Genomic DNA, 19,215 nt, shown 5'->3' with positions numbered 1-19,215 from the left:
GTTGGATTTTTTTTTTATAATATTGATTTTTTTATATTTCAATAATGAAAGGAAAATGCACATTTGGATTATTTTCAACTAGGTAATAGGTATAGTTCATTACTTTTTTCATATTATATTTCTTTTTTTTTCCTCTATTTTTTTTGTTTGTTCAAACCTTTTATTTGGTTTTATTTGCATTATATGATATATATATATATATATTTAGATTTGATTTATTCTAAAAAAAATTGGTTCATATGTGTATATATATATATATATATAATTAAACTGAATATTTACTATGCATAAAAACAAGAGATCTAAATTATATATACTTTTTCAATTTTTATATTTGGTCAAATCAAAATTTATAAAATATTAAAAATTTTACATAAATGTAGACACCCCAATCTGTCTGGGGTCTACAAGATCAACTTTGACAATTAAAAAATTAAAAAAATAATAAAAATGAAAAAACAAAAAAAGGTGTTTAAGTTTGCATAAAATTGGGCTGGTAGAGTTTGGATTGGATTCAAAAATTGAATCTCAATCACAAGAAAAAATTGGGATTGATTAGAAACTCTTCTGATCAATCTTTATAAATAAACGCTGAAAAACACAAGAAGAGGGAAGAAAAAAAATTGACAGCAGGTAAGGGAACGTGAAACTGCTAGCACCAAAAGAAGGCAAAAAAAAAAAAAGAAGAGGAACCAAAAAGAAGACTGGGCAGCAAGAACAGAAAAAGCTAGCAGGAACCAAAAAACAAGGGAAGGCAATAGTGGAGGGGAACCACGTGCGTGTGGAGCAAGTGCCTTAGTGTGTTTTGATGCCTTAGTGTCATGTGATAGGCTAGCACATTGATTTGGTAGAATTTCATCCCAAAGGCTCACGTCAACTTTGGTACTTTTACTTGCTTTTATTTATTTTTTTTTCAAATTCTTTAATTATTTGGTACTTATATTTTTTCTCTTTATTTGATTGTTTATTCATTTGTTTTGTTTTATGCATAATTGTTTATTTATTCACTTCGTTTTATGGTTTTCATTATTTGATATTAAATTTAATAAAATAATAAAAATAAAAATTTTGGGAATAAATATTAATCATCCAATGATGGAATTTATAAAAATTTCAAATGATAAATTTTTATGAAATTCCTAGGTGAGAAATTTTGTTTAAATTTATCCCAAATGGTGAAATAATTTAGATAAAATTTCAATAATAATAATTAATATTTATTTTCAAACCAAAAAAAATTAAAAAATTAAAAATAATAAAAAACATAAAAATATAAAATTTTTGGAATTAAATACAAATTACCCAAGGATAAGATTCTTAGAAATTTCAAATGGTAAATTTTTAAGAAATCTCTAGGTAAGAAATTTTCTCTAAATTTGGCCCAAAATGGTGGAATGATTTAGATGAAATTTCAATACAAGTAATTGTATTCTTTTCGAAATAAAAATTTAGATTGAAAATATTTGATAATTATCTAAAAATGAGATTCTTATAAATTTCAAATGGTAAATTTTTAAGAAATCTCTAGGTAAGAAATTTTCTCTAAATTTGACTCAAATGGTGGAATAATTTAGATGAAATTTCAATAAAAATAATTGTCATATTATTTTCTTTCTAAGAAAAAAAAAAGAATTTCTAAATAGACCCAAATGGTAAAAATTTTAGAAATTCAAAAGAGAAAGTATTTCTAATTTGGCCCAAATGGTGGAATAATTAGATTTATTTTCAACCAAAATGGTAATAATAATAAAAAATAATAAATAAATTTTTTTCTGACGATGGAGCCTCTTCAAGAAATCAAATGGGATTCTTGAATACTCTTGAGGTGAGGAAGAATTTTTTTGAGAGTACTACCAGATTGATGGAGAATCTTAAAAATTGTTTCCAATATTTAACATAAAATTTGAAGCCATTACATTCTAAACCTTAGGATAAATTCGAAATAATATGGTACCATCCCTTGGATGGGCATGTGGGGGTGCTATAACCTTTCTCATATGTAACCGAACTCTCGAACCTTGTTATGGTTAATAGACCTGAACCTAATCTTTTAGGAACCCTTAGTCGAGCTTAGGAGTTCTTTAAAAGGATAGATTCCATAGGTGACCAATCACACCTAATAAAAGATTGGTGACGACTCCATTCATTTGTTGAATCTAGCTATAGATTTTCGAATCTATATGTTATGACAGTTTGGCGACTCCACTGAGGACATTAGAGAGTCAAGCCATAATTTCTGAATTTATCCTATCCTTTGAACTAATGGCCTTAAGTTATTTGTTTACTAACATTTTTCTTTTTTTGGTTTCTTATTTGATTTATGGGATTGATAATTTTGTGTTCCTTCACACACACTACCACATGCATTTGCATTATATGGGCTCTATACCCAGGCTCAGTCCCTCTTAGGAGGAAGTAAAGTATCTACGCTCTCGTAAGATGATAATCTCCGCAATGGCTAGCGAAATACTCCCACTCAAATTGAATCATTTCCATTGATAGCCTGTGATGGGTGAGGATCAGACTAGTGAACAATGATGTAAGGAACAATTTGGGAACCTTTTAGTGGTCAAAATTTTCTAACCCTGCATATAGTTCACCCCTAAGAAACCAACTTAAGCCCTTCCTATCCATCAATAGATACAACCCAAAATTAGGGCACAAGAAGGAATAATTTGTTATCTAACCATTTTGTCTGCTTGATTTTGTGCATCTATATGTCATTTCATTCTCATGTTCTAGCATTATCATATCATGATCATATTTAACACTATCGTTTGCATCATTTTCATAGAGGAAATATTTACCGTATATCAGTTATTGATAAATCAAATCTCACATTTACATTCATGAAAAGTCAAATGCAATCAAAGTCTACATCAGTCCACTATGAGTCTGCTCATCAATTGAAAATTAAGTCAGAAGAGGGTCAAAGAAAACAAAGAGATTGCTTGCCTAAGGATTTTATTTCATCATTACCCGAAAGAGTTCATATAGAACTACAGCAAAATGATCAATCCAACTTAAACAGTATATGAGGATGCATGAATAGAATAAGACAAGAGGAATTTGAGAATAGATATAGAGACATAGCTTCACTGTTACGGTGCAAGTGGATAATAATTTGATTAGGGCTATCATTCAGTTTTGAGATTCTTCATATAGATGTTTTATTTTCAATGAAGCAGACATGGTGCCCACAATTAAAGAGTATATGGTTCTACTTCGTTTCGATCTAGCAAACCCAGACAAGATTTATTGGGCCAACAAGGTAGGCTATCGTAAAAAACTAGTGCAAATGCTTGGACTTAGTTTGCCTCAAGTCGATTCATGTGTCAAGAAAAAAGGTGAAAGTAAGGCTATTCCATGGAATATTTTATGAGATTTCATCTAGGGGCACAGAGATGATGATCAGGGATTAGTAGCTATAGCTATAGTTTTTTATGGATTGGTGATCTTTTCGAAAGTCATCGGATATGTTGATGTTACAGTGGTAAATTTTGTTGATCAGTTAGCATATCAGGTCAATGCAGCACCAACCATTTTGGCAGAAACCATTCGATCTCTAAATTTTTATCACAGAAACGGTAAAGGTCGATTTAATGGATATTTATAGTTACTTTATGTATGGATCAAGAGTCACATGGAATGTAAAGAAAGTCAATTTCATAAGCCATACCTTCGTTCTAGTATCCCTATCAAAAAATTCTATTACAGCGTATGGCCTCAAGCAAAGTCAAAAGAGAAATGAGTTTTCTATTTTCGAGCCCCTGATAGCCAAGGGATAGTTTGGAAAGCACCTTAGATGCATCATGATATGGTGTTATACAGTTGTGAAAATCAGCCATGGGTGTTTTTATTAGGCTTATGTGGTGCTGTTACTTATGCTCCAGCTTTAGTGAGAAGACAATCTGGGTGTGGGTAATTCATTCCAGAAACTTATGGACTTAAGTAAGGGGATTTCTCATTCACTGATAAAGGGGCATATTGAATGGTTGAAAAGATTAAAAAAGCATGGAAACAAACCACCAGGATTAACCAAGGGAGGTTTACTTATGACGTCACTCCAGAATATAGTGTATGACATGCAAGGAGGGGAAAAGACATTGTGATTCCTAGTGAACAGTTAGGGTATTCCCCAAAACCCATTCTTCAAAATCCTTTGCTTAAAATGGAAACAGCTAAGAGAAAACTTCAGTTTGAGAAAAATGAGTTAGAACAAGAAAACAAGCGATTGAAGATAGAAATGAGAGAGTGTTCATGACTTCAAGAATTAAAAATCTAGAGCTTTACAGAGTAAAAAGATCAATGGAGAACCTTATTTAATGATTTAGAAATGACATATTCGTCAGTCACACCCGAGTTTACCCAACTTTTAAAAGAAAATAAATTGTTAAAAGCGATGGTAGAGGAAGAACAAAAGGCTACTGCTAGGGCACATAGATATAGCCAAATGCTACAAGAGATAATGGATCGACGCACAGCACAAGTAGAAGCTTTGTCTGATGAATGCAGGAAACAAGCTCAATAGAGTGAGTTATGGAAAAATATGTGTATAGAAAAACAAAGGCATCTAAGGCATTTGTTTGATCAGATATGCATTGTTACAGACAAAGCATCAGAAATGAAAGAAAAAGTGGAAAGTTTGAAGGCTATGGTGTAACTAGTGGGAATGCATGGGCGACATTTACTTGATTTCTTAGATAAGGTATAAAATCATTACCAACAAGCTAGGAAGTTTATAAGAAGACATTAGAAATAAAAAATAATGTTTAGGACTTTAGAATATTGCTTTGACTTTATAGGATGTAATTTTGAGATTTTATTTAATAAAGTTTAAAATAGAGATTTCTTTTATCAATATCAATGATGTGGCAAACATTAGTACATTTCCTACATACATTTGCATATCATGCATAGTTTTTAATTGTAATTGTGATGCTAAAGGTTCAAGGATAGCTCCATCCTGCAGAAATCCCATCCACCGATATAATACAAGAGCCAGGGCCAGACAAATGGAGCAAAAAAATTCTCATCGATTTAAAAAACTAAAAAAAGCTCAGAAAAAGATTGAGAATGAGTTAAGTAAAATTTTGGATGCTCTCAACAATTTAAATAAAGAGAAAAGAATAGAAGAGAACACAAGCCAACAAGGCCCTGCATCACAAGAAGTGACTGACCTTCTATATCTACCTGATTTTGGTCCACCTCAAGCCCAGTCTACACAAGAGGTTCCACCATAACATTTCACATATTCTACATATCTTGGAATGCCATCAGCCTTTAATCCAAGGTATTACCATAGCTATGTGAATCCTGTCTTTACTAAAAAGACAGTTGAACCAATTCAAATCCTTGATCTGGATGAACTGAAAGGAAAAGATAAAAATGAAAGCTTAGAAAAATTTCAAAATTAGTATGCTAAAACAAAAGCTACGAGCTGTGGAAGGAATTGGTTTCTATGGTTCAGTTGATGCTGCTGGGCTTTGCTTAGTCCATGATGTGGTCATTCTTCCTAAGTTCAAAGTATTAGAATTTGAAAAATATAATGGCACAAAATGCTCAAAAACTCATATTATCATGTATTGTCGAAAGATGGTAGCCCATGCTCATGACGAAAAGCTACTAATGCATGTTTTTCAAGATAATCTTACTGGTTCTACTGTTAAGTGATATATCTAGTTAGACAAAACTCGCATCCGTTCCTGGAGTGACATGGCCCATGATTTTATCAGTCAATATCGACATATCATGGATTTGGCCCCTGATCGTTTGTCTTTACAAAACTTGAAGAAAAAAACCAATGAGACTTTTAAGGAGTATGCTTAGAGGTGAAGGGATATTGCTTCTCAAGTATAATCTCCTTTGATTGAGAAAAAAACTACAGTGCTATTTGTTAGCACTTTGAAATCTCCCTATTATGAAAAGATGATAGGGAATGCAACAAAGAATTTCATCGACATGGTGATCTCTGGAGAAATTATTGAAATGTCATCAAGAATGACAAGTTAAAAGGAGGAGAAACCAAGAAGGCATCAAAAAAGAAAGAAACTGAAGCTCAAGCTGTGAGCTTTGATAGGCAACAATTCAGGGGTTACCAACCCTATCCACCCCAAGGTTACTCTCCATACTATCCTGCTGTGAATAATGCCTCATCTTACCTATACCAACTAGCTCCACAATCACCTTATTCATCCACATACCGATTAATTTTTAGCCCTTAAGATCTTACATATAACCTTAACATTCAAACTCCTGCAAGACCTTAAATTCGTCTTACTAACCCAACAAGTGGTTCACGAAAACAATGGATTACTCGAAAAAAACTTGTATTTGATCCAATCTCCATGACTTATATGGAGTTATATCGAAAACTCTATAATAGCCACTTGATTGCCTCCAGTCGTGTGGAGCTGCTTAAGCCACCCTATCCTAAGTGGTATGATCCTACAGCTCACTACGACTACCACTATGAAATTGCTGGCCATTCTACTAAAAATTACACTGCTTTAAAGTATAAGATGCAACGATTAATCAATGATGGAATGATAAGTTTTGATCAAAGAAGAGCAACAACACCTAATGTTAGTGGCAACCCATTACCAAATCATAATGCTCTGAGTGAAAATCAAGAACACATTGGTCTGAAAGGGTCCAAAAGTCACAATGAATTGAGGGGCAAGATGTCAATAAAGATTCTTCACCTGATCGCATAGGGGGATAATTTTGAAGAATAGAGATAAGGTTAATTGAAAGTTTCTTGTCATTTTAGGATTTTTTTAGAGTAATGTTAGGTTTCTTTTAGGCAGTAGGATTTCACTTGTTATCATTTCAATAAAAGGTAATTTAATGTATTTCATTACATTTTCTTCTTCATTCAACTATTGTTCTATACTTTGTCACCTTTCATAACTTTTGTTCCTATTCTTGAATTTCAAACGATGAATGTTTAGACAATGGTAGCAATAATTTTGAAATTTAATTTTGAGAACTGATTCACATTGATTTAAGAAGATTATTGGAGCAAAAAAAAGCCAGCTACTAACAGATGTGAGGTTAATATATCTTGAAGATAGCAATTTTTTTTACAAATTCATGAGCTTATTTTTGCTCAATAAATGAGGTTCAAGAAAAGTATCCACATTGAGATGAAAAATAGCCATCTTTCTTTTACCATTTAAAAAACCATTCATTGCTACCCTTTTGAACCTATTATGATTTTTTTTTCTAAAAAAACCTTGACCAAGGATCACCCTCCATACTGAGGGATAATTTTTTTTAGAAAGAAAATAGTCTAAAAAAAAAAAAACAAAGAAAAATGCCACAAATGATTTGGGGCAAAGAAATGAGAATCTTTTTATGAAGAATGAGATATAAAAAGGGAAAAAGTAGTAAAATGATATAGAGTTGGGCAAAATACCAAACTGCATCAAGTGATGATCCTTTGATTTTGAACCCTTTAAACATATATATTGAGCATATTTTATCCATTTCTTTCATTACCCCATACCATGGCCTACATTACAATATTGAAAAGTCTATTTGGATTAAGTGTGAATGCTCGAATTAAATAATCATATGTTGGGCAAAGTTGTGCTCATGATAGAATCATGTTATTGCCCTAAAGACTAATGTGTGAGAGATATCAACAATGGATGAAAGATGAAAAAAAAGAAAAAAAAATGGTGAAAGGTGAAAGGTGAAAAAAAAAAGGGGGGGAAATAAAAAAAAAGAGAAAAAAAAAAGATGAAAGAAGGAAAAATGAAGACTCAAATTAAAAATTTGAAAGGGCAATTTGGGTAGATCAAATCTCTAAGCTGAAAGTTAGATGAACAGTTCAAATATATAGAAGATCAATGCATCTAAAGATCCTCTAAAGCTGGGGTAAAGTTTGATGAGCTCAAAATGATTTTGACAATCAATGGAATTAGATTTTGAAAAAAATTCTTGAATTAATGTTCAAAATTGTTCGAATATTTATTTGTCCCAAAGTTATACATCCAACTTGTTTCTTTCTCCATTTACTTTGGTATCAAGATTCACTTCTCATTCTCAATGCACCTTCCGCTCTTTTATTCTCACATTTTTAAAATGAATTGAGAAAATGCTTGATTGTATTATATTTGTCAAGAATTGAAATGATAATGAATGAATGAATATGTGCTTAAAAGAGTCTTGCATTCATTTGAAAAGAAATCCAAGATGATAAAAAAAAATGAAGAGATCGTAGAAACTTGAGAAAGATGATTTAAGATAACACATGGTGTGGTCAAATGATGAAAATGGTGATAGGTTGGCCAACAAATGAAGAAAATGCAAAAACTTGAAGAGGTGATATGACCGAGTGATGAATTGGTCGACATGACTTGTGAGTTATGATTGAATGATGAAAATAAATGGATTAGTTGCTAAAGTGGTTAAGGTTGAGAAACCTATGAGTGTAACCTAGTGACAGACGATAAAGTTTATTCGGAATGATTAATGTTGAGACACCTATGAGTAGTGACTCAGTGATGGTGAATGAAACTTGTTCTGAAATTTATTAGTGCTGAAAAGCCCATGAATGATGGTCAAGTGATGATTGATTGATGAAACTTGTCCCAAAGTATTGAGAAACTGAACAAGGAAAAAATACGAAATGATGGAGTTTTGAGAGCTATATTGCCATACTTATTTAGGATTTCATGACATTATTAATATCCGCATTATATGTATCATGTTGGCATCATTGCTTGAATACTACATGCACATAATTTGATGAAATAAACTTTGTTTGGACATGTATGACACTATGAGAATCTAGGTTGTTGCATTTGCATCATTAAAAAGGCATTTGCATTTTTGGTCATAACATTCATTCATGCAAATTTTTGAGTCACTTGAAAAACAAATTATGAATATTTTGATGAGAATTTTTGAGAACTCAAATTAGAATCTTTGAGTTTCAAAATGAGAATCTTTGAGGAATGAAACCCTAAAGTTCATCGAATGTGAATCTTCAAACAAATGAAAAGTTTTAAACTTTTGGATGTGAATCTCCAAAATACAAAGCTTCAACTTTTTTGATATGAATTTCTAATGTTTTAAATGAGAACCTTTGAACTTAGATGTGAAACTCTAAGTTTTATTACATGTGAGCCTTTGAACTCAAATGAGAAGCTTTGAATTTTTAGATGTGAATCTCCAAAATTCAAATGAAAAGCTTTAGATTTTTGGATATGAATTCCAAGTTTGCCAAATGAGAACCTTTTAAAAGCCTTGAACTTTTGGATGTGAATCTCCAAAATTCAAATAAGGATCTTTAAAAGTTGGATGCGAGTCTTGCAAGTTGCAAATGCAAATCTCGATATATTACAAATTTGAATAAAACTAAAATTTTGAGAATCAAATTTCAGTAAATTTTTACGAAGTTGAAAGATTCTTATGAATCTGAACCTTTGAATGTTGAACTCAAATTGTGAATCCTTGAGTTTCCATTATAAAATTCCTTCAGTCACGATCTATAACTCCTTTGGACATGATTGTTAAAGAGTAATTTTTTTTTCAAAAGTTATGGTGCCTCTGTTTAGAGGAGCAATTTATTTTTCAAAGTTATGGTTGCTTCTATTTAGAGGAGCAATTTACTTTCAAAAGTTGTGGTGCCTCTATTTAGAGAGCAATTTACTTTTTAAAAGTTGAGGTGCCTCTGTTTAGAGGAGCAATTTACTTTCAAGAGTTGTGATGCCTCTGTTTAGAGGAGCAATTTACTTTCCAAAGTCATTGAGCCTTTGTTTAGAGGAGCTTTGTTTATTTTCAAAGTCGTTGAGCCTCTATTTAGAGGAGCTTTATTTATTTTCAAAGTCGTTGAGCCTTTATTTAGAGGAGCTTTATTTATTTTCAAAAGCCATTGAGCCTCTATTTAGAGAAGCTTTGTTATTTTTTCTTTAAAAAAAAAGTGTCAAATTGATTAGGTTGTCTACATCTTTGCACAATTTTTGTTTCATAGAAAATGTACAAAGAGGGGCAGCTATAGACACCCCAATCTGTCTAGGGTCTACAAGATCAATTTTGACAATTAAAAAATTAAAAAAATAATAAAAATAAAAAAATAAAAAAGGTGTTTGAGTTTGCATAAAACTGAGCTGCTAGAGTTTGGATTGGATTCAAAGATTGAATTTCAATCACAAGAGGAATTGGGATTGATCAGAAACTCCTCTGATCAATCCTTATAAATAAACGCTGGAATACCCAAGAAGGGGGGAGAAAGAAATTGACAGTAGGCAAGGGAACATGAAGCTGTTGGCACCAAAAGAAGGCAAAAAAAAAAAAAGAAGAGGAACCAAAAAGAAGACTGGGCAACAAGAATAGAAGAAGCTAGCAGAAACTAAAAAACAGTAGAAAGCAATAGTGGAGGGGAACCACATGCGTGTGGAGCAAGTGCCTTAGTGTGCTTTGATGCCTTAGTGTCATGTGATAGGCTAACACATTGAGTTGGTAGAATTTCATCCCAAAGGCTCACATCAATTTTGGTACTTTTACTTGCAGTTATTTATTTATTTTTCAAAATTTTTAATTGTTTGGTACTTTTTTTTCTCTTTATTTAATTGTTTATTCATTTGTTTTATTTTATGCATAATTGTTTATTTATTCACTTTGTTTTATGGTTTTCATTATTTGATATTAAATTTAATAAAATAATAAAAAATAAAAATTTTGGGAATAAATATTAATCATCCAATAATGGAATTTATAAAAATTTCAAATGACAAATTTTTATGAAATTTCTAAGAGAGAAATTTTGTTTAAATTTATCCCAAATGGTGGAATAATTTAGATAAAATTTCAATAACAATAATTAATATTTATTTTCAAACCAAAAATAATTAAAAATAATAAAAAACATAAAAATATAAAATTTTTGGAATTAAATACAAATTACCCAAAGATGAGATTCTTAGAAATTTCAAATGGTAAATTTTTAAGAAATCTCTAGGTGAGAAATTTCCTCTAAATTTGACCCAAATGGTGGAATGATTTAGATGAAATTTCAATACAAGTAATTGTATTTTTTTCCAAATAAAAATTTAGATTGAAAATATTTGATAATTATCTAAAGATGAGATTCTTAGAAATTTCAAATGGTAAATTTTAAAGAAATCTTTAGGTGAGAAATTTTTTCTAAATTTGATCCAAATTGTGGAATAATTTAGATGAAATTTCAATAAAAATAATTGTCATATTATTTTCTTTCAAAGAAAAAAAAAGGGAATTTCTAAATAGACCCAAATAGTGAAAATTTTAGAAATTCAAAAGAGAAAATATTTCTAATTTGACCCAAATGGTGGAATAATTAGATTTATTTTCAACCAAAATGGTAATAATAAAAAATAATAAATAAATCTTTTTCCGACAATGGAGCCTCTTCAAAAAATCAAATGGGATTCTTGAATACTTTTGAGGTGAGAAAAATTTTTTTTGAGAGTACTATTAGATTGATGGAGAATCTTAAAAATTGTTTCCAATATTTAACATAAATTTTGAAGCCATTACATTCTAAACCTTAGGATAAATTCAAAATAATATGGTACCATCCCTTGGATGAGCATATGGGGGTGCTATAACCTTCTTCATATGTAATCGAACTCCCAAACCTTATCTGGTTAATAGACCCGAACCTATTCTTTTAGGGACCCTTAGTCGAGCTTAGGAGTTCTTTAAAAGAATAGATTCTCTAGATAATCAATCACACCTAATAAAAGATTAGTAGCGACTCCATTCATTTGTTAAATATAGCTATAGATTTTTGAATCTATATGTTATGACAATAAATTTTGAGAAAAAAATTGAGAAATTGAAAAAATTTTAATTGTGAATGTTTTCCATTTTTCTCTTTGCTTTCTCCCTTTATTAGTGCTTGTGTATTTTTTTTTTAATTTCCTCTTAATGTTGGTTACTTATAAAAAAAAATTATAATGAGAGCTTTAATAGTTTTATTTTAATTAGTTAAAATTTTAATTATAGTAATGATAAATGAAGTGATTAGAATTTAATATTATGAATTTTTATGCATAGAAAAATAAATTAATTAAGTAATTTTAAAAATATATTCTTAGAACACTCCTTAACAAAATTTTTAACAAATATAAAAGAAAAATGAGAAACATCGGAGAAATTAAAACTCTTCGGAGGGGTTGTAGATTTCACAATATGTATATTTTTTGTAAAAGGGAGGATGAAGCCTAAGGAGATAGAAGACGAAAAATTACAAATATTGAGAATCAAACTATAATTTTATCGGAATCCAATTCTTAATACAAGTGAATGAATAATCTTGATTATATCTCGAATTCGATTGCAAGACTTTTAATTCAAGTTCAAAATGGTTACACTTTAATTTTCAAAACATGATGCCCTCATGCTTTAAAATTGGACTAGCATTTCAATTTGAAAAAGTTGAGCCGCAACTACAGTGATTTTGAAAGGCAATTTAACCTCATTGGATTATGACCATATCACAAAAAGATTGCAAGTGAATGGACCCTATTTATATATATATATATATATATATATATATTTTTATATATATATATATATATATTTCTAACATCCTAATTTTGATCTATGTATCGATCAATTAAATGGACTAAGATTTTCAATTGGATTTTACTTCCAAGTGGTTAGTTCAAGGTATAATTAAACTGTTACCATTGATAATGATGTTTCAATTTGATAAATTGTAGAGAATTAAGATCGAAGATTTAACCTTTTTTTGTTCTAACTTTGTAGAAAATATTTATATTATTATAATAAATAGTTAAAAATGCATTAACTCTTGGATCGTAAATATAATATTATAAAAAAATATATTTGATGTATTATCAATATATAAATTTTATATATCATTAATAAATTAAATGATATCATTTTATTAATAAGGTAAATTAGATTATATTATTTCATTAATTAGTAAATTTTTTAAAAAATATTAAATTTGTTATATTTATTTTAAAAATTGATATTTGTTCATTAATAACAAGATAATATATGATTTATTGATAACATATAAAACTTATATATTAATAGTGCATGAAATATAAACTCTATTATAAATTAAAATTTTCAACTGAATCTTGATCCAAAGTTTTTTTTTTTATAATTTAAATGAATTAAAACAGCAAAAGTTATATTTTTTTAAATGAAAAAAATTATAACTCTTAATTTTCCATAAACTTAATGGAAAATCCGTTGAGAGGACCATTAGCTTTTTCAACATTTGTACTTTGACCTTCAATTTTTGTAACTTTTTTTGTTTCAATCAATTCCTTCTTATTTCCTAAGAAACTTCTGAAAGAATTTTAGGTTAAATCCACGTACTTAAAACTTAATTTTTAGATTAGATTGTCTTGATACACTTATGAGAAAATTGAGTTGGTTAAACTTTTTGACATAAATAAAGGAATGTCATATGAATTTATAAATCATAAAATGGCATTAATATGGTAGAAATATGAAAAAGTGTCTAAACCCATCTATTGCCTGGTCACGGTGCATATGGTGCATGGCCCGAGTCAAGGATACTTGCGCACATTAGACGGTCCAGTATGCATTGATGGTGTTCGAGAAAACTACCGCATCGAAGGCCATCAAACACCAATAGTGATCGAGGTAAGTACCAAGATTAAGGACCAATATGTGCAGATGGTAGTCGAAACATGTGCATGCACTAAAAGTTACTTGGTGCATTTGGTTGTTGTAACGTGTGCATGCACCGAGTGTCATTTGATGCTGATGGCGATCGAAAGTAAACAAGTGCCTTGGGAAGGACAGAAAAGTGGGAGGTAAGGCTTCACCTTTAACCTACCAAATGTCATCCAAGTATGACATACGAGACAAGTGACAGTTGAATCATCTTCCTCTTGTGAACTTTGTGGATTTGGTTTATTGAATCTTACAGATAGCAACTGCAGTTTTAATCAATTTAGCATGTATTTTTCATATTGGTTCAATAAAAATTTTGATAAAAAATTTGAAATTTGTTGTTAGTTTCATTGACAGTTATCACATGAATTTTTCAATGCATTTCCTTTTTATACTAGCTTAGAAAGATTTGAAAAAGAAAAGGTCCTTGCCATGCCATCTCTACACCAAAAGAATTGTTCAACTCCATTCAAAGTTGGGTACAAAATTATACAACTTTTTGAACTACATTTTGCATCAAGTCTGCACCAAGAAAATATGTATTTACACTTTGAAGCAAAACTCAGTAACTTAATTCCATTTAGCAGCAAATAATCAGTCTTGTGCTTCCAATATCTGATTATCTAGGATATCCCGCATCATTTGTATTGGAATGAGGCCTTCAGTGCGGATTGCCTCTTTGTTAGGATCAGGGCTGATGAAGAATAAAGTAGGCAACCCACTAACCTGGTACAACAGAGTGATTTCTAATCAATTTGATCTAAAATGAAAAGCAGCTACTTTGATTAGGCGACTGATTGATGCCATTTAGTAGTGATGGATCCAGGATTTTTTTTCCCACGAGTATGCACTTATAATATATAAACAAACCATTTAAAGGAGTAAAATCAGAACTTAAGAAATAAATCACTTGCAAATTACCTGCATATCGTGCGCAAATTCATACTCATCATCAGTATCAACTTTGACAATAATTGCATTTTTCTCATACTCCACTGCTAGCTGTGATTAAAAAAATAGATTGAGATATGATACTTGAGTTAATCTCCAAACTGGAACAAACAAATCAAGCTGGTCCTACATGTTCATCTAACCAACTACAAATTTTTTCAACATTATTTAATGAGAATAAATTTCAGTGAATTATTGCAAAACAAAATATAGTTGACTCCAAAACGATTTAAAACTATGCAATCAAATATAAAAGTAAAGCCTGGCTTAATGCAACCAAACATCTGAGTTTAATTTGAGAAGAGTCGGATGAAAGTGTTACCTAAGCTCTGCATGGTGATTTAAGTGACTTTGTTCTAGGACATAACATAGTTAAGTGCAGTGTTGTTGCCACTTTGTAGAAAGAGGCATCTCAAAATTTACTATGTAGAAGCTATCTTCATCACTGTGATGAAATTGAGAACTTTCAGCAAGCATCTTACTTATGCATTAAATGCAAAACTGCAGTAGTTTCCAATGCCATTTCTAGGACCTACTTTCCCAGAAAATTAAGTTGATACTATGTTAAGGATCATAAATTAAGAAAATGTGCATGGAAAAATCATGATAACATCATTTGCTTAGCAAAAATTTCTGTAGTACAAAATATTAGTTTGTGGTACCAAAAGAAAATGTCAGAAGGTCTCTTCTCCTTTAATTCTACTATAGAAGCTACCATCCAGGAGAGAAATGGGTGTCCCATATGTTCCAGGAACTCTGGAAGTGAAACAAAAATTCCAAATGCACTCATCTTAATTTACAGAACTACTGCAATAACATAGAGTGCACCTGTATACCTAAACCTCTTTGGTTATGGAGTTGCTTCATACCGTCCATCATTTTCCTTTTTAGGTTAGCTATAGTCTAGTGCCATTGGCTTATTTTAGTCCTCTTAAGCCCTCCTAAGATCCATCAAAAGGAAAACTACAATGCAATCTCAAATATTCCTTGCTCACAATTTGTACTACGAATTTTATCTATTTCTGCAAGTCCTGCAGTCAGACCAGATCTTGGCTGATATGATCTCGGCAGAAATCTTGAAATCATGGTTTCATCTTCTACTAGGTTGATGAAGTAGTTTAACTCTTTTTGACCCTACATTCAAAGCCAGATCCTAATATGATCTTTCTTTAAATAATGCAGCATGTCAGTTAGGTTATTTTGGGATATTTAAATGCAAAATTTAAACTCAAGCTTTATTTTTTTTGCTTTCTGCATGGTTATATGCTGCAAAATAAATTGAAACTAGAAAGATTCATTTTTTTTTACTTCATTCTACCAACAGACCACCTGGCTTTTAGCAAAACTCCAAAGATTCTCACCTAAACCAACTGGGGACAAAACTCATTTTCATTACAATCCACAGTTATCAAATACAACATCATAGGGGAAACTAATTAAATAAAGCTTACCATTTCAAGTTCCTGAGCCATCAAAATACAGGGTCCACACCAAGTTGCAAAGAAATCAATAATTATGGGTACACTTCTCTCTCCCCTTACTAGCTCCGCAACTTCCCGAGCTGACATCTTTTTCTGCCCATCCAAAATGACAAATCAACTCATCAAATTCAAAAGTCCAAAAAAAAAATAAAATTGCCATATGAACAAAATAAAAAGCATCCCCTCCCCCCATTAATAATTTATATCCTCAATTCCAAGCAAAACAGCTCTTCTATTTCCCTTACCCATTAAAACTCTTTAAATTCCTTTCTTTTCTCAAATTTTCAGCAACCCAATAAGAGCAATTAGGTAAACAAAATAACCCACAAAGCCAAAATACTGACAAATTTTAATTTAAAAATGTATTTTTCTCCTGTTTGTCTTGGAAGAAAACTAATGGAATACAAAAACACAAAAGAAAATAGAATAAAGCTAAACTATCTAGAATTCCAACTCAGCAATCTTCAATTTCACTTCCTTAGTCTTTCCAATAATGAATAATCCAAAAAGATTAAAAATTCACAAAAACACTTCATTTTTCCAATTTTGACAGCAACCCAACAGGGAGAATGGAAAAACAAAACAAACCCAGGAAGCAAAAAGAAAAAAAATTACCACAAGATAATCTTCTCTGACATATTTGCCAAGTGGGGGTTTGCAAAGCAGCTTTCTTGGTTGTGTTGAAAGTGAGAAAGGTCTGATCTTGGTGGTAGAAAAGAATAGTAAGTTTTGCAAATGGATTTTCGATGAAGAAAAGATGGGTGGAAATGAAGGAACTGGGTGACAAAGTGTGTGGGTTTGGAGGATAGCCATTTTTGAGAAGAGGAGAGAGGTTTAAGAATTTGCCGTTGGGGGTGTAGTAGAGAAATTTGTGGATATTGTAGCGGATGTGTTTGGGTGCTTGGATATACTCATCCATTTGTTGGTAACTATGATTTCCTTGTGCTTGGGTTCGGATGGGACTTCTTTTTTTTTTATATTGATAGCTAAAATGATTTGAATTTAATTTTGAGTAGAAAAACTACATAAAATTTTTATATGAAGAAAAATTTTTCTGTTAAAGAGTGTTTAGATAAGAAATTTGAATCATTACTTTATTTGAAATTGTTTTTAATGGTTAATAATTTTAATTAAGTAAATATTTTTTACATGACGAAAGAGACATATTTAAAGATTTATACAAAGTAAATAAAAAATAAAGTTTTCATATTAATATGACACTCGTTGCAATAGTTTTAAGGCCGTTACAAAAATTTAAAAACAAAAAAAGGTTGTCATTAATATTTTTTGATTAAGAATGATTAATCACTTATTAAAATATATATTTTTAATAAAATTTCAAAATTAATTAAAATTTATTAAAATGATAATTTTTGCGTCTACAAAAATAATTTGAATTTAAAAGTCGATTACGTGTAAAAAATTATTAATACCCTTATAACGTTTATTAAAAAATGATACCAATTAATTATATATTATCATTTAATTATGACAAAAAGATATTAATTTTGGTATTTAGAGTTAATTTTTGTAAAATGTATTTTTATTTTTAGTTGTTTATTTGAAAAATAAATAAGAACCTTATCTATTGAAAAATTTTTAAAAATATTTCAATACTTTGATAATATTAAAAGTAATTTTCTCACATAAATATTTCTTAAGAATTACTACTCGGACTTTTCAAAAATCTCACATTGAGTAATTCATATTTATCTTTAACATTAGTATTTACCATGCATATGATAAAATATGATGTCTATAATTTAATCCAACTAAAATTTTCTAAAAATTGATTTCTTATTCTAATTATTAAAAAAAATGAGAAATCTTTATTGAAAATTATTTTAAATACTTTAATATATTGGCATCATTTTAAATAAATATTTTTACTTAGATATTCTTAAAGAATCACTACTTAAACTTTTTTAAAATCTTTTTATTAGAGATTTTGTTTACTCTTTTAATATAATGCATATGGATTAACTTATAATGCTATCACATTGCATAAAAATTCGTTTTTAAAAGTGAAAAGTGAATAAGAGTTTTTTGTATTGAAAATCATTATAAATATTCTAATATTTTGACAATATTTTCTTAAAATATTTTCTCACTTAAGGATTTTTTTATAATCATTATTCAAATTTCTTAAGAATCTTATTATCGAAAATTGTATTACTTTTAACATTATGTAATGCAAATAATAAGTGTCATATGCATATAAAAGTTTTTTTATTTTTTTTTCATTATACATTATTATTATTTTAAAAAAAGACACACTACTTATTTTTCTTATGTTATATTTTTTCATTTTATTCTAATCACTTAATTATTTCATAATCGTTGTTATTGAAAATTTTTAAGGAAACAAAGTAAAGAAAGTTTTTTTATTGAAAAATTTTCTAAATATCATAATACTTTGACAGTATTTTTAGATGAATTTTTTCATCAAAAAATTTTTTAAAAATTTTTACTCGAACTTTCTTAGAATCTATTTTGTGAGATTTTCATTTTCATTTTCATATCTCCCTTTTTGTTTTTATTTCATTTTCATTTTTATTCTTATTCTATTTTTTAATTATTATTATTATTATTATTATTATTACTCTTTTTAATTATTTTTTTGAAAGATAAAAATAGTTAATTATAATATTTATATATATTATATCAATTCCATTATTAAGAAGAGTCATTTTTCTTTTTTATTATTTCTCTCTTTTTTAAAAAAATATTTAATTGTAAATATAATTTTAGGAAAATAAATGAATGAGAAATCTTTTGTGTTTAATATTTTCTTAAATATTTCATTATTTTAGTAATATTTAAAAAAATATTCTTACATAAAGATTTTAAAGAATCATTACTTAAATTTTTTTAAAATTTCATTCTTAAAAATTTTATTATTATTATTATTACTATTATTTGAAAGGGAATCATAATAGTAAAATTCTAGAAACTAAATATCAATGAAATAATAATAATAATAATAATAATAATAATAATAATAATAATATGGTTTAAAATTGTAACAAAAAATAATATGAGTAATAAAAAATTAAAAAATAAATTTCTTATTTAACATTTTCATGTAAATTATAATACATTAATT

General features: G+C 29.1%; 1 protein-coding gene across 1 annotated transcript; it reads right to left on the bottom strand.

Moving 5' to 3' along the window:
- Positions 1-14,083: 14,083 nt before the first annotated feature.
- Positions 14,084-16,998, bottom strand: LOC111296524 (thioredoxin-like protein CITRX, chloroplastic). The gene is made up of 4 exons (XM_022890875.2): positions 16,725-16,998; positions 16,080-16,202; positions 14,599-14,679; positions 14,084-14,403 (listed from the first exon to the last, which is right to left on the bottom strand). Exons 1-4 carry the CDS (start codon positions 16,920-16,922, stop codon positions 14,272-14,274), a joined length of 534 nt encoding a protein of 177 aa, XP_022746610.2. The 5' UTR covers positions 16,923-16,998; the 3' UTR covers positions 14,084-14,271.
- Between the last annotated feature and the right edge of the window lie 2,217 nt (positions 16,999-19,215).

Source organism: Durio zibethinus, chromosome 12 (genome assembly GCF_047325235.1).
Source record: "Durio zibethinus cultivar Kanyao isolate XHJ-2024 chromosome 12, ASM4732523v1, whole genome shotgun sequence".
NCBI classification, from domain to species: Eukaryota; Viridiplantae; Streptophyta; class Magnoliopsida; order Malvales; family Malvaceae; genus Durio; species Durio zibethinus.
Note: the sequence above shows the minus strand (reverse complement) of the source record. Positions and strands in the feature narration are given on the sequence as shown.